At 47.3% G+C, this 16,203-nt stretch overlaps 6 protein-coding genes across 6 annotated transcripts; all 6 read left to right on the top strand.

Annotated features, from left to right (window-relative positions):
• The first annotated feature begins 170 nt into the window (after positions 1-170).
• On the top strand, positions 171-2,466 carry F5147DRAFT_678157 (uncharacterized protein). Its single transcript, XM_041436189.1, has 6 exons — positions 171-766; positions 819-1,291; positions 1,351-1,756; positions 1,810-2,029; positions 2,082-2,122; positions 2,194-2,466. The coding sequence occupies exons 1-5, from the start codon at positions 517-519 to the stop codon at positions 2,083-2,085; spliced, it is 1,353 nt and encodes a 450-aa protein (XP_041296268.1). The 5' UTR covers positions 171-516; the 3' UTR covers positions 2,086-2,122; positions 2,194-2,466.
• A 336-nt stretch (positions 2,467-2,802) lies between these two features.
• F5147DRAFT_678152 (uncharacterized protein) lies at positions 2,803-5,033 on the top strand. Its single transcript, XM_041436188.1, has 7 exons — positions 2,803-3,386; positions 3,436-3,602; positions 3,657-3,728; positions 3,782-4,239; positions 4,291-4,302; positions 4,363-4,856; positions 4,914-5,033. Exons 1-6 carry the CDS (start codon positions 3,162-3,164, stop codon positions 4,836-4,838), a joined length of 1,410 nt encoding a protein of 469 aa, XP_041296267.1. The 5' UTR covers positions 2,803-3,161; the 3' UTR covers positions 4,839-4,856; positions 4,914-5,033.
• A 381-nt stretch (positions 5,034-5,414) lies between these two features.
• Positions 5,415-6,673, top strand: F5147DRAFT_678149 (Der1-like protein). The gene is made up of 6 exons (XM_041436187.1): positions 5,415-5,608; positions 5,660-5,725; positions 5,783-5,856; positions 5,912-6,005; positions 6,058-6,359; positions 6,408-6,673. The coding sequence occupies exons 1-6, from the start codon at positions 5,519-5,521 to the stop codon at positions 6,430-6,432; spliced, it is 651 nt and encodes a 216-aa protein (XP_041296266.1). The 5' UTR covers positions 5,415-5,518; the 3' UTR covers positions 6,433-6,673.
• A 116-nt stretch (positions 6,674-6,789) lies between these two features.
• F5147DRAFT_17535 (uncharacterized protein) lies at positions 6,790-9,323 on the top strand. Its single transcript, XM_041428398.1, has 4 exons — positions 6,790-7,169; positions 7,330-7,421; positions 7,508-8,544; positions 8,658-9,323. The coding sequence occupies exons 1-4, from the start codon at positions 6,948-6,950 to the stop codon at positions 9,071-9,073; spliced, it is 1,767 nt and encodes a 588-aa protein (XP_041296265.1). The 5' UTR covers positions 6,790-6,947; the 3' UTR covers positions 9,074-9,323.
• A 1,521-nt stretch (positions 9,324-10,844) lies between these two features.
• On the top strand, positions 10,845-12,756 carry F5147DRAFT_678142 (Mmp37-domain-containing protein). The gene is made up of 3 exons (XM_041436186.1): positions 10,845-11,470; positions 11,525-12,083; positions 12,135-12,756. The coding sequence occupies exons 1-3, from the start codon at positions 10,907-10,909 to the stop codon at positions 12,275-12,277; spliced, it is 1,266 nt and encodes a 421-aa protein (XP_041296264.1). The 5' UTR covers positions 10,845-10,906; the 3' UTR covers positions 12,278-12,756.
• Positions 12,757-13,230: 474 nt separating this feature from the next.
• Positions 13,231-15,882, top strand: F5147DRAFT_607346 (cytochrome P450). The gene is made up of 13 exons (XM_041432357.1): positions 13,231-13,517; positions 13,571-13,700; positions 13,750-13,941; positions 13,991-14,142; positions 14,196-14,311; positions 14,368-14,497; positions 14,554-14,567; positions 14,616-14,805; positions 14,856-14,912; positions 14,963-14,987; positions 15,039-15,175; positions 15,226-15,358; positions 15,412-15,882. Exons 1-13 carry the CDS (start codon positions 13,313-13,315, stop codon positions 15,482-15,484), a joined length of 1,554 nt encoding a protein of 517 aa, XP_041296263.1. The 5' UTR covers positions 13,231-13,312; the 3' UTR covers positions 15,485-15,882.
• Positions 15,883-16,203: the final 321 nt, after the last annotated feature.

Here is a 16,203-nt window from a genome sequence, read left to right as displayed (position 1 = left end):
TTGAGCACAAAACACGCGACGTGTAACTAGCTAGCTATATGGTCCATGCATGCAGGGTTGGACGTCCTGGCAGTCGTAAATAATTCCCACCTTATGTCAGAAAAGGAAATAAAGATTTCACAGTAATCACACCAACGAACTTATGTAAATCAAACTTTGATCAAGTTCAATCTGTACCTCCGCCGTGATTCGGACTCTCCTTAATCGTATCACTGCCAGCATTCTTTTCTTACTAGCATATCTAGCGAGTGTGGTCAGTCGGACGTGGTTTGGTGTGAGCAGTCCGCGACTGCCTCAGTCTTCTACAACTCTTCAAAATTCCTTGATTTGCGGTCCGAGTTCGCTCATTGTCTCCTGCAGAGATTGTGACTGAGTGCCAATTTGAAGGGCGATCAACGGTACGATTATTTTCCGAAAGGTCCGTGTGATATTTCTGGAATGCGCCGATTTTATTATCACCAGTGACTTGCCAGTGACCGTTGCACTACAGTAATTGTCTTGCAATAGTTGGTCCTGATGCCCTCGTCATTGGACGAGCTTCCCGCATGTGTTCGCCTGGAGGCACACGCTACTGCTCGTGACAAAGCAGTTGCTGCAAGTGATATCAGCCCAGGTTCAGTTATTCTGGAAGTGCCATCTATGGTGGTTCTGTTACTCTCGTCGGACAAAGGTCGCCGATGTGATTTTTGTCTCTGCTTAGGAACACCTGAAATCAGGCTGGCCAAATGTACTGGCTGTGCTTCATACTGGTATTGCGGACCACAGTGTGCGTATTCTCTGTTGATAACGTGTGACAACAGCCTTGAAAGCATCCTCAGGCCAAACCTTGCACTGGGGCTCGCACAAAAAGTTTTGCAAGAGACTTGCTTCCTTTATGGCTTCAGCCGATTTTCAATACATGGAAGCGCACGAGCAACTAGATGCTTTGCTTCACACCCATCTTGTAGCAGAGATTGCATCTAATGCGTCTTCCGATGTAAGAGCAAAGCAGCTATCCACTTTCATGTCTCTGTTGCCTGGACCGCCGCATGACTCCCTCCCAATTGCTTGCCCCATGTCTGTAGGCGCTGATGTGCACCAAATCCTTGAAGCTCTGTTTACACGTTCTGGGAATAACAATTTCGCAATTCACAGTCATCTCAATACTATCGCTCATGGCATATTCCCTCTTGCGAGTCGCCTTTTCAACCATTCGTGTCTTCCAAACGCCGCTGCAAGATATATGATCCGCCGAGGTCAGTCAGTGCGGATGGAAATTGTAGCTTTGCGGGAGATCAAGGCTACGGAGGAGGTACTTTGTTCACCTATGTTAGATGGTCATTATAGAGTTAAACTGATCTCGTCTTGCAGATCTATATTCCATATGTGGACCCTGCTTTAATAGAATCTCGTCAGCAGATCTTCGAGCTCACCTATGGATTTTCCTGTACCTGCCCATCATGCAATTTCATCAGCACGCTTGGCTCCATTCCTTCGTTGCCTGTCTCAGAGGCCGCACTTCAGGAATTGGACAATACTCTGCAAAAACATTGTTTTCCTTCTTCAGATGTTGACGATCGCACGCCGTTTGTGGGATTAACTCTTCCAGACCTTCCAGAAAATCTCCACCCTGTGCTTCGCGAATCGTATCTATCGCGGCTCACAGACACCTTCAGCAGATCTTCTCACGAGGGTTCTTATCATGTCGCTCTTGATGTTGGGCTAACCGTACTTGCCGTGTATCTTTTAATATACCCAAAAACCTATCCACAGATTGGTAGGGAATTCTGCATCATTGAAAATATTATCTTCCTCTGACACTGTCAATAGGTATGCATCTCCTAGAGATGGCGAAGACAGCGTGGAATGCTGTGATTGCAACTGAACATGACAATAAACACGAAGTTCTTGCGAAGACATCCTTACTTAAGCGGGCCCGAGTCTATCGCAATCTTGCTAGCAACATATTAGAAGTGTTCGGTCCGGAAGGCGATCCGGCGGGTCCTCTAGAAGAGCTTGCAGTTTTGAAAAAACTACTTGATGGGGAACCGTAAGTTGTCGTCATATCAGTCTTTCGAAATTCTCTGACGGTGCAATTTCAGGTAAAAGTCACCGCAGGACAATGATCAGTGATCCACCCGAGGTAATTGCAATTATTAATTTATGGTGGTGATCAAAGCCGGAACAGTAGAGAACGGATCATTCCTACGGCAGGAACCACTCGCAAGCATGCTCGATGCTGTTCATTAGAGGACCGTGACAACATACAGCTGAATAAGCATGTCTCATTCGATCAACACCTTTTCACAGAACTTTATATACCCTGACAGCATTGCGTACACTGGTTTGATGCATGTCGCATAGTACATACAGAGCATGGAATCCAGAGGTCGGCGATGGCTGTCAAAAGAATTGCAGCAAGGTTAAGCACAGGAGCTCGATTAGTAGATCTACAATTTGCAAATAGACTCAAGATTGAGGACGTGGCGCAACTTAAGAGGGAACGCGTTTTCTCCGCATTCAAGATCATTGATGGAGGAAGTACTTCGACTGACGAGAGGGCTTGATCCACTTGACGCTCTCTCACACACGTACAAACTCAAATGATGTTGAGCGCTCCGAGGCTCCGCCGCATACATAGAACTACTACAAGCTCAACGAGTAGTCAGTAAGCAGTTTGAACTTTTAGATTGTCTGCCTCAAGTCTGCCTGTCTATCATAGGATGAGCAAACTTAACAGCTGTCAGATCCGGCACGGTTTTCACAAGTCACGTGCCTATATATGTACCAGTGAGAACTATGATGTCATTGTTAATGTAACCACTAGTACTGTGTCCCACCATCATGATCTAGCAAGCCGCACTTCCTTGCTCTGAAGATTGAACTCGATTTCACCCTGAATCGAGTCAGTGAAATGGTACTATCCTTCCGATATTCTGGAACGACGTAATACCATAAGACAGTCTAGGCCGAATAGAGCCATGGCATCTGCTCGGCTTACGGGATTACGCAAACCATCGAGAGAAACTTCTTTTGGACTTTCGAAAGGGAACAAGCGCTGGAAGGGCCTGAAGTGCTGTCCACTTTCTCTGGGGATTTTCCGACGCCCTTCCCAGTGAATCCCATCAAACGCGCTGTGGATCGAATTATAGTGCATCATCTAATACATCGTACAGGCCTTTATGGGGGGCACAAGTCCCATTGGTCGATCCCGCGGTGATGCTGTTCATCTGCACACCGGCACTGGCGGAGTTGTTCCTTTGCAGAATGTGACAATCCTTATTTTCGCTCTCATATTTTCCCTGCTTTTTGTTCTCGCTCTGTCCTGTTCATTCCTCAGTGGCGATGAGGAAGATGATTCCCTTTTCAAGATCATACTGAACGACGTTGTAACGAATGATCCAGGTGTAGGTCTTTCATACGTCTTTGATGCTTTATTGTTGAACTCGCGTACAGGTTGTCCTGTTAGGTGAAAACGTCGATGTCGATATCAACGAGCCCTCCGTCACTATCTCATGGTCCCTTGTTGCATGTGGAGACAGTCTTGAACTCGACGGAAGCTCTGGTGTCCACAAGAGTCAATGTGGGCTGCCCTCGATGGCCCTCTGGATTTATGCCGATAAGTAGGTGACCTTGCTGAGCTCTATGAATCTGTGACTGATGATATGCACCGATAGCTCTCCTGAACCTATAGCTATATATGACCCTTCCGCAATTCCATACGTTCGTAAAACGGGTCAGCGGCGCAAGTGAGTCCAGGGATGCGCTGGGATAGACTAATGCTCATCATTATATACACCAGGATCGAGAACCTCGTTCGATTCGACAGCGATCATACGCTGGATGTCCACAGGGCTCACTTGTACCCATTTGATACGTATCTTCTGCCCAGCACTTTGCGGGCTGTCGATGCTTCAAATACAACTATTGCCATTCACAAAATCTCCACGATCGAACAAGTAACCAGTTTTCTTGTCACAACTAGTGACTTCGAAAGCTACGAGATAATCAACGGGACTCAAGTTCCCACTCGCGACTTCGATTTATATGTGACGAGGCCTGGACAATTACGATTCTATGCTTTGTTACTCTTTGGCATCAACTGGATGCTAACTCACGTCACCATCGCACATGTTCTGCTGGCACGCAGACTAGTCGATATCAGGTCCATGACCAAGCATCTGGTTTCTGCCTTTGCTATCGTTCTTATCATCCCGCAGCTGAGGAAATCGATGCCAGATCCTCCGGCTCTTGATGACGGTGAGTTTTTTTAATGGGCTGGGTCGAATAATTACTTATCCATACGTGCAGGTGCTTATATTGGTACGTTTTCTTTCAACTTCTCTGCTTCTGAAAAAAAATATTAACCCTTTTCTTTGACAGACTACATTGGTTTTATCCCACAGATGATAACTTCTGCCTCATGTGTCCTTACCATACTACTTCTCATAATGCTGCGCGAGTACGACGAAATGGAGGGCAAACAGATTCCCCGCCAAATCACGGTGCGGCCATTGCCGCTACCGCCCCCACGGCCGCCTCCGCCCCGCATTCCCAAGGCATCTTCCAAACCCCCTGCACCTCCTGTTCCACCACGGAAATCACCACTGAAACCTTTCTTACTCGGAACCAAAGTGCACACCCGGTCGACCAAGGAACGTGGGGAGGCAGCCTGCGTGAAGGACGAGCTTAATGCAGGTTTCGTTTTTCCTCCGATACCACATGCAAATGGTGTCATTCACCATCGCTCTCGTTCTTCGCGGTCTCGCTTAGGCACCATAGGGCTAGAAGGACCGTCCGGAAGTGCTTCGGGGTCCAAGTCGTCCAGGTCAGCTACGCTCAAGCCTGTTAAGGAGTGATGGCTAGAACCTATCCCTGTGAGTGACTTCCACCTTGCTATACCCTATTCTTGTTTTCTGAATCATCGTGTGTAGTACTTTCCATTGAACATCCTGGTGGTGTACTTAGGCAACTGGGATATGTAACCATATGTAGTACAAATGTAGGAAGTAAGGATGTTACACACTATGACACAGTCGCAGCCTTCCACTCCATTACTTTGTTAATGAGTTGCGTTAATCGTATTCTGAGCGTCACCGGAGTTCTGTGTTACGTTCTTTTCATGCTTGTGGAGCCCCGATGCTGTTAAACATCATGAAATCGAATGTACTTGCAAATTGAATTTCAAGGCATGTACGAGAGTCAAAATACCGACAATTAATTAAATGATAATTCTACCACGTATCGTATACGAGATGCTGGACACGCATTGGCTACACGTACGCCTGTACACAATAATTCAGCGAAGTAGTGGTCAGAATCAGAAGTAAGTACTTCGTATATATGATGGTTTGATCACAGTTGTCACTGTATAGCATACGTAGTTACTTAAGCTGGCAGTGTAAATTTGAAATGCAATGATTATTGATGGACCACGTGGATCTTGCATTACTACTTCCCTTCTCACTCTCTCTTCACCACACAACCTTAGTTTCGCAGGTTTCGACGATTTCTTGAGGTCTAGTTGGCAACTTGAGGAATGCCCGTCGGAATTGAAGCTTGGTTGACCCAGATTCCACCGATAACGCGTGCATGGCTAGCGCTATCTGTCGCCACGAGTTTAGCAGTGGTATGAAGGCGAATGCTCAATTCACCGTAACGAAACTGACGTGTTCTTAAGCAATGTCAACTCGTGACACCTCTGCAACTGTATTTTAGCTTTAAATCCGCTTTTACCAATGCACAGGTGAGTGGTGTTTTGAACTAGGGCAACATCTTGTGTGCGTGCTGATAGAGCGTACAGCCCTGGCGCATGGCCACGACATTCTTTTACTTTGGATCAATATCTCTTGATTTCGTTTTCCATCTTTTCTTTTTGTGAGCCCGGCTGTTGATTTCCATCGCTTAAAGTGTTGACTTCCATGGATTCTAGCATGCGATATAGTCGGATGTTAGAAGAATCCTCATTTGCCAACAGAAAAGCTGATTACTTCTGGCTGCTTCTGCTGTCATCTGTGATGTTATTGGTAAGTTGTATCGACTTCTCGTCGCCTATGCATCTTAATCATCGTGGTACAGGCCATGTCTCCCTTATTCAACCTTCCATTTCTCTCCTCCTCGCTTGCCTTCGTGCCCATATATATGTGGTCCCGTCGACATCCATCCACGCCGATATCGCTCTTTGGATTGTTCACAATCTCAGCACCGTACTTGCCATTAGCTCTCGTGATTTTCTCTTGGGTAATAAGTGGAACATGGAAGGCGGCGGCAGGAGATCTAATTGGGTGTGCGGTCGGTCACATTGGATGGTTCCTGCGGGATGTCTGGCCAAGAGAGATGGTCGGAGGGTACTCGGTACTGACTGAGGCGCCTGATGGGCTGTGAGTGTTTCTCGATAAATGAAATGTGTCATGCTTATACTGTTACAGAAGGAGATTATTCGGAGACCTCTGAGTCGATAAAGAATCAGCGTACTTGGCATCTTTTATTCCTTCTTTGGGAGGAAAGAGCGGCATTGTTACTGAGAAATCATTATGATATCGTTACTTCTATGTTTGATGAAGGGATATCCTTACGTGCTACAGTCGGGGCCGTGGTACCGCCTCGTGTTATCTAAACTCATATGTGTCATACGTGTCATTGTGCCAACATTAGCTTTGGCTCTTTCCACACACTTCTCGTTGCTGTCCACGAACCTGTATTGTCTTGCCTTGGCCCCAGGGAAAGACTGAAAGTCATGATGGATGGGTGTCCGAGGTCCGCACGGGAGCAGTATGACCACGACAGGTCACAAGTGTCGTCTTGGGGAAAGGGCTGTCATTCCAGATTATAGTTGGCGGTGAGCTCAAGGGTGTCCTTGTGTATCTTTCCTTTCTTTCTGGCCCGTTGCTTTTCCACTGCTCTCGTCCCTGTTTCTTGTGGTTATTACTAGTCTGTCCGAGTTGCTGTAAGGGAATAACTATACCCACATGTCCAAGTCTATGTCCTCACAATCCCCATCCCCTGCCAATCCCATCGAGTTCTACGACCCTCCTCACGAACACGAACATCATGGACCTCATTCCTCGAACAGGATGCATCCAGTTGCATCGCCCTCAGCCAGGTTGACGCGAACTGTCGCGATAATTAAGACACACGCATTGGAGCAGCGTCTAGACATAGAACAGCGTCTTGTGAAGGCAAATTTCGAGGTGTGTGGACTGGTTTCATGAGTTTATATGCTTTGCCCTTGTATCGCACATCAGTCCCTGTCTTTCGAATATGACACGTGAAATATGTCTGGAGTCGCGTTCAAAGAATTTCCAAACTTCTCGATTTGAGATGCAAAAATTGATTCACCATGCCTTATAGATAATCAAAGAACGCCAAATGGAGTTTGATACGGAGACGGATCCCGACACATTTTTCGAGCTTTTCGGCGATGATGCTCGGTTCCTTGACTAGTGAGTATCTTGATGGCTATTTAGTAACAGTATGATTCATCCCCACACCCTTTTTATTGTATCTCCCATCACTAACACCCATTCAGCGGTCCAGTCTGGATCTATATTCTTGAGCGCAGACGCGCCGTCCAAGTTCTCCTCACATTAATGCCTTCACTTAATGATGCAATAATAGGCGCAAAGCACGAAGAGCAAGCAGAAATCCAAATAGCATCTCTATTTGCCTCCAGTCCTCCCTTTCCCACCAACGATCTCCCTGCAAGTGATGACGAACTGGTTTCAAATGATGAATTCGACCCTGGTTCTGTACGCTCGATCGACTCTGCAATCCTGGAAGCTCTCAGGCTGGGTTTGAATGCCCCTCCAGGCGTTTTTACACCGTCCTCTGAGTCTTCGGATGCGCGTGCACCGCAATTTTCAGCACGCCCGAGCCTCAGTTCCAATGGATCACCCTCTGAAAAGCAACAATTTCGTGCACGGCCACTTCCAAAAACACATCTAACTCCTGATATATCTCCACGCACAACAAAAGCTGCCCTTCTTCGCCAAGGGCTGGCTGCAGATGGCTCAAAAGCGTCTCCACTCAAATCACGAATGTCTACAGCTAGTACTGGCCGTATCCCACTTCCTCGTAGGGAGAAAGAGAACGCAGCGGAGAAAGAGATGGAGAAGGAAAGGATCAAGAGGACATTTGCAGGCATTCCCGGCCACAAGCGTGCTGAGACGCTCATCGTTGCGTCTACTGCGCCACCCACCATTACCCCAAGGTTGACCAAGGCAGCCGCCCTACGGTTGGGCCTCGCCCAGCCCGCTTTACCTCCTGGGCGGAGGCGTGCATCGATGGCTGGCTCGGTCACCGATGGAAAAGTAGCGATCAGCGCCAATGGGTCTGCTGTTTCTTCGCAGACATCTTGTTCACCTAGTGATGCCGGGGGAGAAGGCGAAGACACGGAGACTGAACGAAGACGCGAACGCAAAAATATTTTTGACGGTGTTCCTGGGCACAAGCGTCGCCAATCGATACCTGTCGCAAGTACAACTGAAGCTCCGTCCATAGTTCCCAGAACCAACAAGACTGCAGCCCTCAGAAAGCAGGGCGGACCTCCGCCGAGCAGTTTCATGTGTAAGTCCTTGGCAGCTGTTTTCTCTTCATTAATCTCTCCACACGATGGCACTTTTTTTTACGGTTGATCAATTTTTTTTAAAGTTCGACACTGACGCAATGAATATTTTCAGTCCGTACTCCGTCCGCTCCCAAGGTGCCTGGCACTCAGTCGAGAAGCAGCTCTTCTCTTAGTGCTTATCCTGATAGTGCCGGACCAGACTCTACTACTCGGACCCGTTCAAGTTCCACGGTACCGTCTCGGGCATCTTCCCGTGTCTCCCATGTCGCCCCGAGGGCAAGTTTAAACAACATCAATAGCTACTCCTCTCAAGCTTCTGAGAGTTCTGCAGTGAGCACTACCAGCACTACCAGCATGGATGAGCTCGACAGAGCCGCATCATCGCAACGATCGGTGCGCCGTCTGAGCAGCCTTCAGGCTCCCTCCATCGTTCCCCGCGTCAACAAGAGCGCCATACTCAGGGCTCAAAAGCTGGCGGAAGAAGCAGCCAAACCGAAGAGTCCTTGGGCCAATGCATCTAAGCGGTAGGGGCGATGTACTGAAACGACAGTCAAGGCATTGGGCATCCAGGTGGGACTGACATATGAGCGGTGTGTGGTTCTTATTTTATGCTTCATTTACGAGAAGGCATCGCCTTCTGGTCTTGATTTCAGGATATATCCTATGTACACTATTTCTCATTTCATATCGTTGCATTTGTTCTCCTTTGTATATGTGCCTATCTACGGCATCTTCACTTGCGTCTTTCACAGGTCTATATCTCCCTTTTTTGCCGCTCTTTTATTGTTTCTGCAACAGTTGCATGTTGGTCATGTGGGCCCATATGTCAATATAAATAACGACAGTGTTTTTATACAATATGGAGTGATCGATCTCCCGAAGTTCTTCCAGCGGATGGGCTTGGCTTACGAACAGGTATGTTATCCCACTAAATATTGTCGAGTTCAACTCAGACTTTATTCTACAGTTTTTGTCTGTCCTTTCGTCAGATCCCTCCAAGTTACCTTGTGCTGTTGTTAATGAAGAAAAACACAATGCATCGCTGACGCGAGCGTGCTACGTTGCACGATAGGGCATGCATGCTCAAGTCCTTTCTGAACTGGTGTGCCGTGCCGTGTGAGAAATCGCAGGTTCAGCTCCTGAGATCTAGTCTCAACTTCATTTGGGTAAGACTTGAATTTAGATTTGGTTTATATACGAATTTAGGGATACACTTAATTTCGCATCTGCAGCGTTCATATATCATGACACAAGGCGGCTGTAGAGTGTCTCCAGTGATATTATTGAGGGCCGCCGCCGCCGCCACAATACAACGCGTGAGTTTTGAATGACATAGTTCTGGTATGATGTTCTCTCTTTATCTAAATGGATCGTTTTTGACTTCAATTTCGTTCTGGGTAGCACTCTGCAAAGTTCATTGTGCCATTCTATTATCCTGCAGTGTCACTCTCAGTCTCATTGTTTTAGCTGCATCATGGTCTTTCCTTGTAATATTCTACCACGCTCTTATATTCACTCAGACCTATGAAGTAGCCAAAGACCACATAGATATAGTATGTAGTGCCATCTAAATTGGCAAAGCCTGCTACCCGACTTGCCCTATTGTACCAAGTTTCCACATTTTTCTGTTACTGTACAATCCTGCATGCTGACGCAGCGGAGGTGAAAGCCTTGCTTGTGTTCGCTTACCCTTTATAAGGACACCAATGTGTGATTTCAAATGCTTTCTCAGCCACGAGAGACTATCACCATCATATTCAACATTGCGACAGCGCAACAAGCGCAACAAACTCAAGATGAATTTGTAAATTCGACATCTGTTGGCTCGCCGATCAGAAAAATCATCATACATCCATAGGCCTGTTAAACCCAATGTTGCCTTCTGGTAAACTTTCAGCGCGATACTCGTCAATCACTTGAGAACAAGCTGATCGGCGATCCTGCGAATACAGGGTGCACATACCCTTAGACGTGTGGTCGATGATCCTATCCAATAATTCATCCTTGAGCTTACACCCACACCCAAATGACCAAGTGAGCGAGCAGAGACAAGACAACGACGCGATTCGAGGTTGAAAACAACAGATACTACAGGCAAGCAGCCGACGAACGACATGATGATTCGGAAGCTAGAGACAGATCAACGTTGCAACAAGCATGAGATAGCGCACAGTACGAGGGAAGACTACATAAAATCATCTGCAAGCTTTGATCCATACGGATGCGGGAGGTCTTAATTGCCGGACTACCGCGTCAGCCGCAAAAACGTTCATAGTCACGTGGTTTAGGTGCGATCGAGAGTGAACTGGAATCTAGCTACCATCATCGTCAGTGTCACATCTATCGCTGTCGTCGTGCAGTATGTTATCCACCACTCGCTCATCAGCTAGCCGGGCATCAGCTCATCATTTACAATGTCTTACTCGCTCATTAACAACCGACTCCACCACTTCTCACAATGTCCTCACTCCACCACTCCACATCTCGAAGCCAGAGACAAGCAAGTCTCGTCAGTCACAATTATATCCGCGCCCGCGTCCAGCCGTTCCCCGTCAACGACAAGCACTCCCAACTCTTCCTGCAAGCTTCGGGCGGAACCAAGTCCTACCGGTACCAGACTCCACTCGCGCCCTTCTAGAAGACATCGTAAGATCGTTCGAAGCGCCCATTCGATACGCGTTTGCCTATGGATCTGGTGTTTTTGAGCAGGCCGGGTATGAGAAGCAGAAGGATAAGGAAGACAGGCCGATGCTGGACTTCATATTCGCGGTCACGCATTCGGACCACTGGCACTCAATTAACATGCAACAGCATCCCGGTCATTATCCCCTGCATGCACGCGTACTAGGGTCATCGTTTGTCTCCAAAACGCAAGAGCTCAGCCCTGGGCTTTGGTTCAATACTTTTGTGCCGGTGAAGGGGGTCGTACGTCACTTTCGTTCGTACCATTCCGCTATTCGCTTACTCTTACTGCCGTAGAATATCAAGTATGGAGTGACGACCGTCGACACGCTATGTGCTGACCTGCTTAACTGGCGCACACTTTATCTTGCGGGGAGGATGCACAAGCCTCTGCGGATTATCAAGGACGATGCACGCGTACGACTGACTCAGCAAGTCAACCTCACTTCTGCGCTTCGCACTGCCCTTCTCATGCTCCCGGAATCCTTTACTCAACGCGAGTTATTCTCAGCTATAGCAGGAATAAGCTACTCTGGTGACCCTCGAATGGTGCTCCCAGCCGAGAATCGAGGAAAGGTGGAGAATATGGTCTCTCGTCAGGAGGACCAGTTTCGGGAGTTGTATTGGAGGCTTGCGCAGGGCCTTCCTGGGGTCCGGTGGGCGGCGGGTTCCAAGAGCGTGGAACAGGATACCAGTCCGCATGCGAGAGCAGCGCATCTCAAGAAATTGCCGGAAGAGCTGTTGAAGCACGTTCATCAGCGTGCCGAGGGGCGTGGTCCGCCTAGAGAGGCGGATGAGAGCGCTTATTGGCTCCGTATCGCAGGCGACAAGGAGCTTCCCTCGATTCTTGACTCTGGTATGTTTTTCTGTTTGTATCTCGAGATCTTCATGCTGATGTTCTTACTAGAAATAACCAAGATCGTGCGGTACCCAGCAACTGTACAGTCACTAAAGGGCATAGTAAGCGCTGGTGTGGCTAAGAGTGCACGCTACTCTGTAGCCAAGGTCAGCAAGTGGTGGAAAGGAACGTCTTTTTCGAGTTCGTCGTAGTGCGACGCATATGCTCAAGGTGACCCAGTGACTATACACCACATCTCCCAACTCCTACTCAACTGATATAGACGCCCCCCCTCCTTCCATCCGTCGAAACAGGAAAATTGTAGTTTTATGGTATAGCTGAGTATTACACCGGAGGACTGATATCTTTACCTAGTCGGGCTGACGATCTTTGTGTTGAAGTATTTATTTAATTGTCGAGAAAAGATTGGAGAAAGGGATAAGAGTACAGAAGAACTGGCAGTACCAGCCCAGGGTATTTAAATTAGAACGAGTTATTTGTGTCAAGCGTCTTGCATCCCGGATCTCGAGATTCTAGCGGTGACTCCTGTCCGTGGACTGTTTCGCCGGTCAGAGTTGACCACACATACTTACTTGGTACTTTTGTCCTGTCCGATGACCGACCTCACTATCCCTTCCGCTTGGAACAGTCTTGCCAATTTGATGTTTCACATTTCTGCCTTGTTATGCTCATCTTGTCAATCGTGTACCGGTCCCAGACTCCCAGTCTTGCCAATTTCTGCGAGATGATAAGGTGGACGGTGTAAAAATAAATATGTATGCCGACGATCACGCTATGAAAGATGATACGAGGCCATAACGTGGTCTTTTCAAGTGCCAGACTTGGTTTTCCATTGAAATCAAAAACGATAAGCTGTCTTCCTTCTATTATCTATATACACGGTCCGACCGCGATGAGACGCTACCATTATAAAAGGAAGTTCCAGTATTGCCAGTCCGCGAATCATTGTCAACGAACATGAGTTGTGAACGTTTGAACTGGGGCGGGTGTAAAATCGATAACTCTGATGATCTATAAGATGTCTACTGTGGTCAAAATTATCACGACAGTAGACTACACATCGACAGGCCTTATGATCATTCAATCTGATGCCGGCGTGCAGCGCCCGATACTCGATGCCCGGCCCGCTGTTCAAATGTTCACACTGGCGGACCAGATAAGTGGCTCCCCATGCAGTTATAGGGTCCGTTTCGTGCTTTGGAGGTATATCTGCGCATCCTCTGAACATGTTTCCTTCGGTCGATGGTCGCATTGGTATCCTAGCCGTCTTACCACTTTCTTTTGTTGGCATCATAGCCCTCAAGCGGTTCATTAAGAACAGACAGAACAAACTTCCCCCTGGTCCAGTGCCGCTCCCACTGTTAGGAAACGTCTTATCTGTTAACACCAAGGAGCCTTGGTTGACTTATACTGAATGGTCTGCTGCTTATGGTACGCATTCTGCTAGTACTATGGTGCATATGTGGTGCAAATCATTATATCAGGAGACTTGGTGTTTGTGCGACTTCTAGGTCAGGAAGTCATATCGATCAATTCCCAGCACCTTGCAGAAGCCTTGTTGGACAAGCGTTCTCGCATTTATTCCGATCGACCATACCTAGCCACAGTAGAGCCGTGCGTTTTTTTAATCTTCTTTCATTCAACCAATCTGAGTTGCAGCCAGATCTGGCTGGTCCACAATCACCTTTGCATTCACAGGCTACGGTGATGAATGGCGTCTTGCCCGACGAATCTTCCAGCAAACTTTTCGCCCCAACTCTGCAGTCAAGTTTCGCCCGACTCAGATCAAACGGGCTCGTGAGATGATCGTCAACCTAATCGATGACCCTCAACATTATCATTCCCACTTTGCAACGTCAGTTGATGTATTTACGATTATCGAGGGATTGCTCACTTATTCACAGCTTCTCGTCATCGGTTGTGATGTCTGTCATATATAACTATCAGCCCAGCGCTCGCGATGATCCTTTAGTACGAGTCTTGGAAACTGCAATGGTTGTTGGCCTTGAAATGATGACCCTAAAGAATGCAATCTTATTTGGAATCTTCCCCTTCTGTGAGTCCACTCTCATTGACGAAAAAATCCTAACATTCTGCGCTTTCATGCAGTACTGAAGTTGCCTGACTGGTGCTGGGGATCGTCGATCAAACGCGATGCTCAAATTTCAACCAAACATATGAATGAAATGAGGGACTTGCCGTTTCAATATGCGCAGGACCATATGGCGAGCATCTTTTTTGATCTAGTTCAGCGCTAGACATTGATTGCATGCCTGAAAAGGTTGAAGAATCGTTCCTCGGCCAGTTTTCAATGGTAGCAGAAAATTTGCAACGGATGGAGAAGCAAGATGAGGCGTCCAAGCCAATGTTCGAGGTTGCCTTGAAGAGAGCAGCTGCAGGTGTAGTTGTGGGTACGTCACCTTTTTGGTACAAGGGACACTATGTTCTTGACAAATATACTGTGCAGGTGCATATGAGACGGTCAGCGGTCCCCCGAACCATGTCGTGTGCTGCTTAACCTCTTCACAGACTTCTTCGACTTTGATGGTTTTTGTTCTCGCTATGGTATTGTATCCAGATGTTCAGAGACGCGCCCAAGCCGAGATCGACTCGGTGATCGGAAGAGATCGCTTACCTACGTTTGAGGACAGAGCATCGCTGCCTTATGTCGAAGCCATTCTGCGGGAGACTTTCCGATGGCACCCCATTCTACCCCTTGGTAATCCGCCGCTCTCTGTTATTTTGCCTTTGCTGAAGATAATAATGTAGGTATTCCACATGCCACCTCAAGTGATGACATATACGATGGTTATTTCATTCCGAAAGGTCTGTTATTTTTATCCGTTGATCAAATCATTTATAATACCGCACATCAGGAACAACTGTCATGTGCAACATCTGGTCAGATATATTTTCTTTACAGGTTTCGAGATGCTGATGCTCATATTGCAGGGCCATTTCACGGGATGAAAAGCGGTATCCTGATGCATCTCGTTTCATGCCGGAGAGGTTTCTAGACGTCAACGGCGCGTTAACAGACGATGATCCCTCGGAATACGTTTTTGGTTTAGGCCGGCGCGTATGTCCAGGTGGGTTGCATTGTCGTATATCGTACGATAGACCAACCTTCTTTAATCAGGGCGGTATGCTGGTGATGCCTCTGTGTGGTCTGCTATCGTGACCATGTTATCCACGGTGGAATTTTCTTTCCCTAAAGATGACCAGGGCAATCCGATCGACTTCACCCCTCAATTCAACATGGGACTCGTTCGGTACTTTGTTTTATCGTCCTATCGTCCAGTCACTGACAGCTGTATCGCTTTAGTTCCGTGATGGCCTTCCCTTGCAATATTTCGCCTCGTTCTCATGTCCATTCAGGACTCGAGGATCTTCTCTGAAGTGGATTGGAATATGTATATAGTACAAAGACTCTCGTCTATCGGAAAGTAGGTAACGCTGCAAGCACACTTTGCAAGGTGCAGTTTGCGGGCCGCTGAGTCCATTGACTGAAGCTCAACGCGAGAAGTCGACATGTACAGTATGCACTGTGAAAGTAAGGTACATCAGTATGACTCTGATACAAAGGAAAGGACAGATGCACTCTCTGAAGTGGATTGTAATATGTATTTCTCTATCCGAAAGTAGGTAACACGCAAGCACACTTTGCAAAATAGATGCTGAGTCCATGAAATGAAGCTCAAAAGTGAACGCAAGAAATCAACGTGTACACTGTACAGTATACACTATGAATGATTTGGGGTCCCATGCTGTCCGGTTCCTCGAACATGCATGCCCGCTCTCAAACTCTGGAGAAATGTGCGAAATTCTAGATTTATGTAGAACAATGTTCTAAACGTTACTTGCAGGAAGTCATCCACTCACGCCATCGATGCAGATTTAGTGCGAAATACGATAAAATGCTTTATTAATAAGGTCGCTAATGCTGCTAGCAGAGTCTAGCGGTGAGCACGCACACTAAGTAAGGTACATCAGTACGAGTCTGATACGAAGGCAAGGACAGATGCACACCTCAGTATGTGTAGATTGAAAAGGATGTCTCGACCAGCGAGAACATCGACAAAGAGATAACAACATGTCAATGCCCATCTTCAAGTGG

Source organism: Suillus discolor, assembly GCF_016758755.1.
Source record: "Suillus discolor strain FC423 chromosome Unknown F5147scaffold_10, whole genome shotgun sequence".
In the NCBI taxonomy this organism is placed as follows: Eukaryota; Fungi; Basidiomycota; class Agaricomycetes; order Boletales; family Suillaceae; genus Suillus; species Suillus discolor.
Note: the sequence above shows the minus strand (reverse complement) of the source record. Positions and strands in the feature narration are given on the sequence as shown.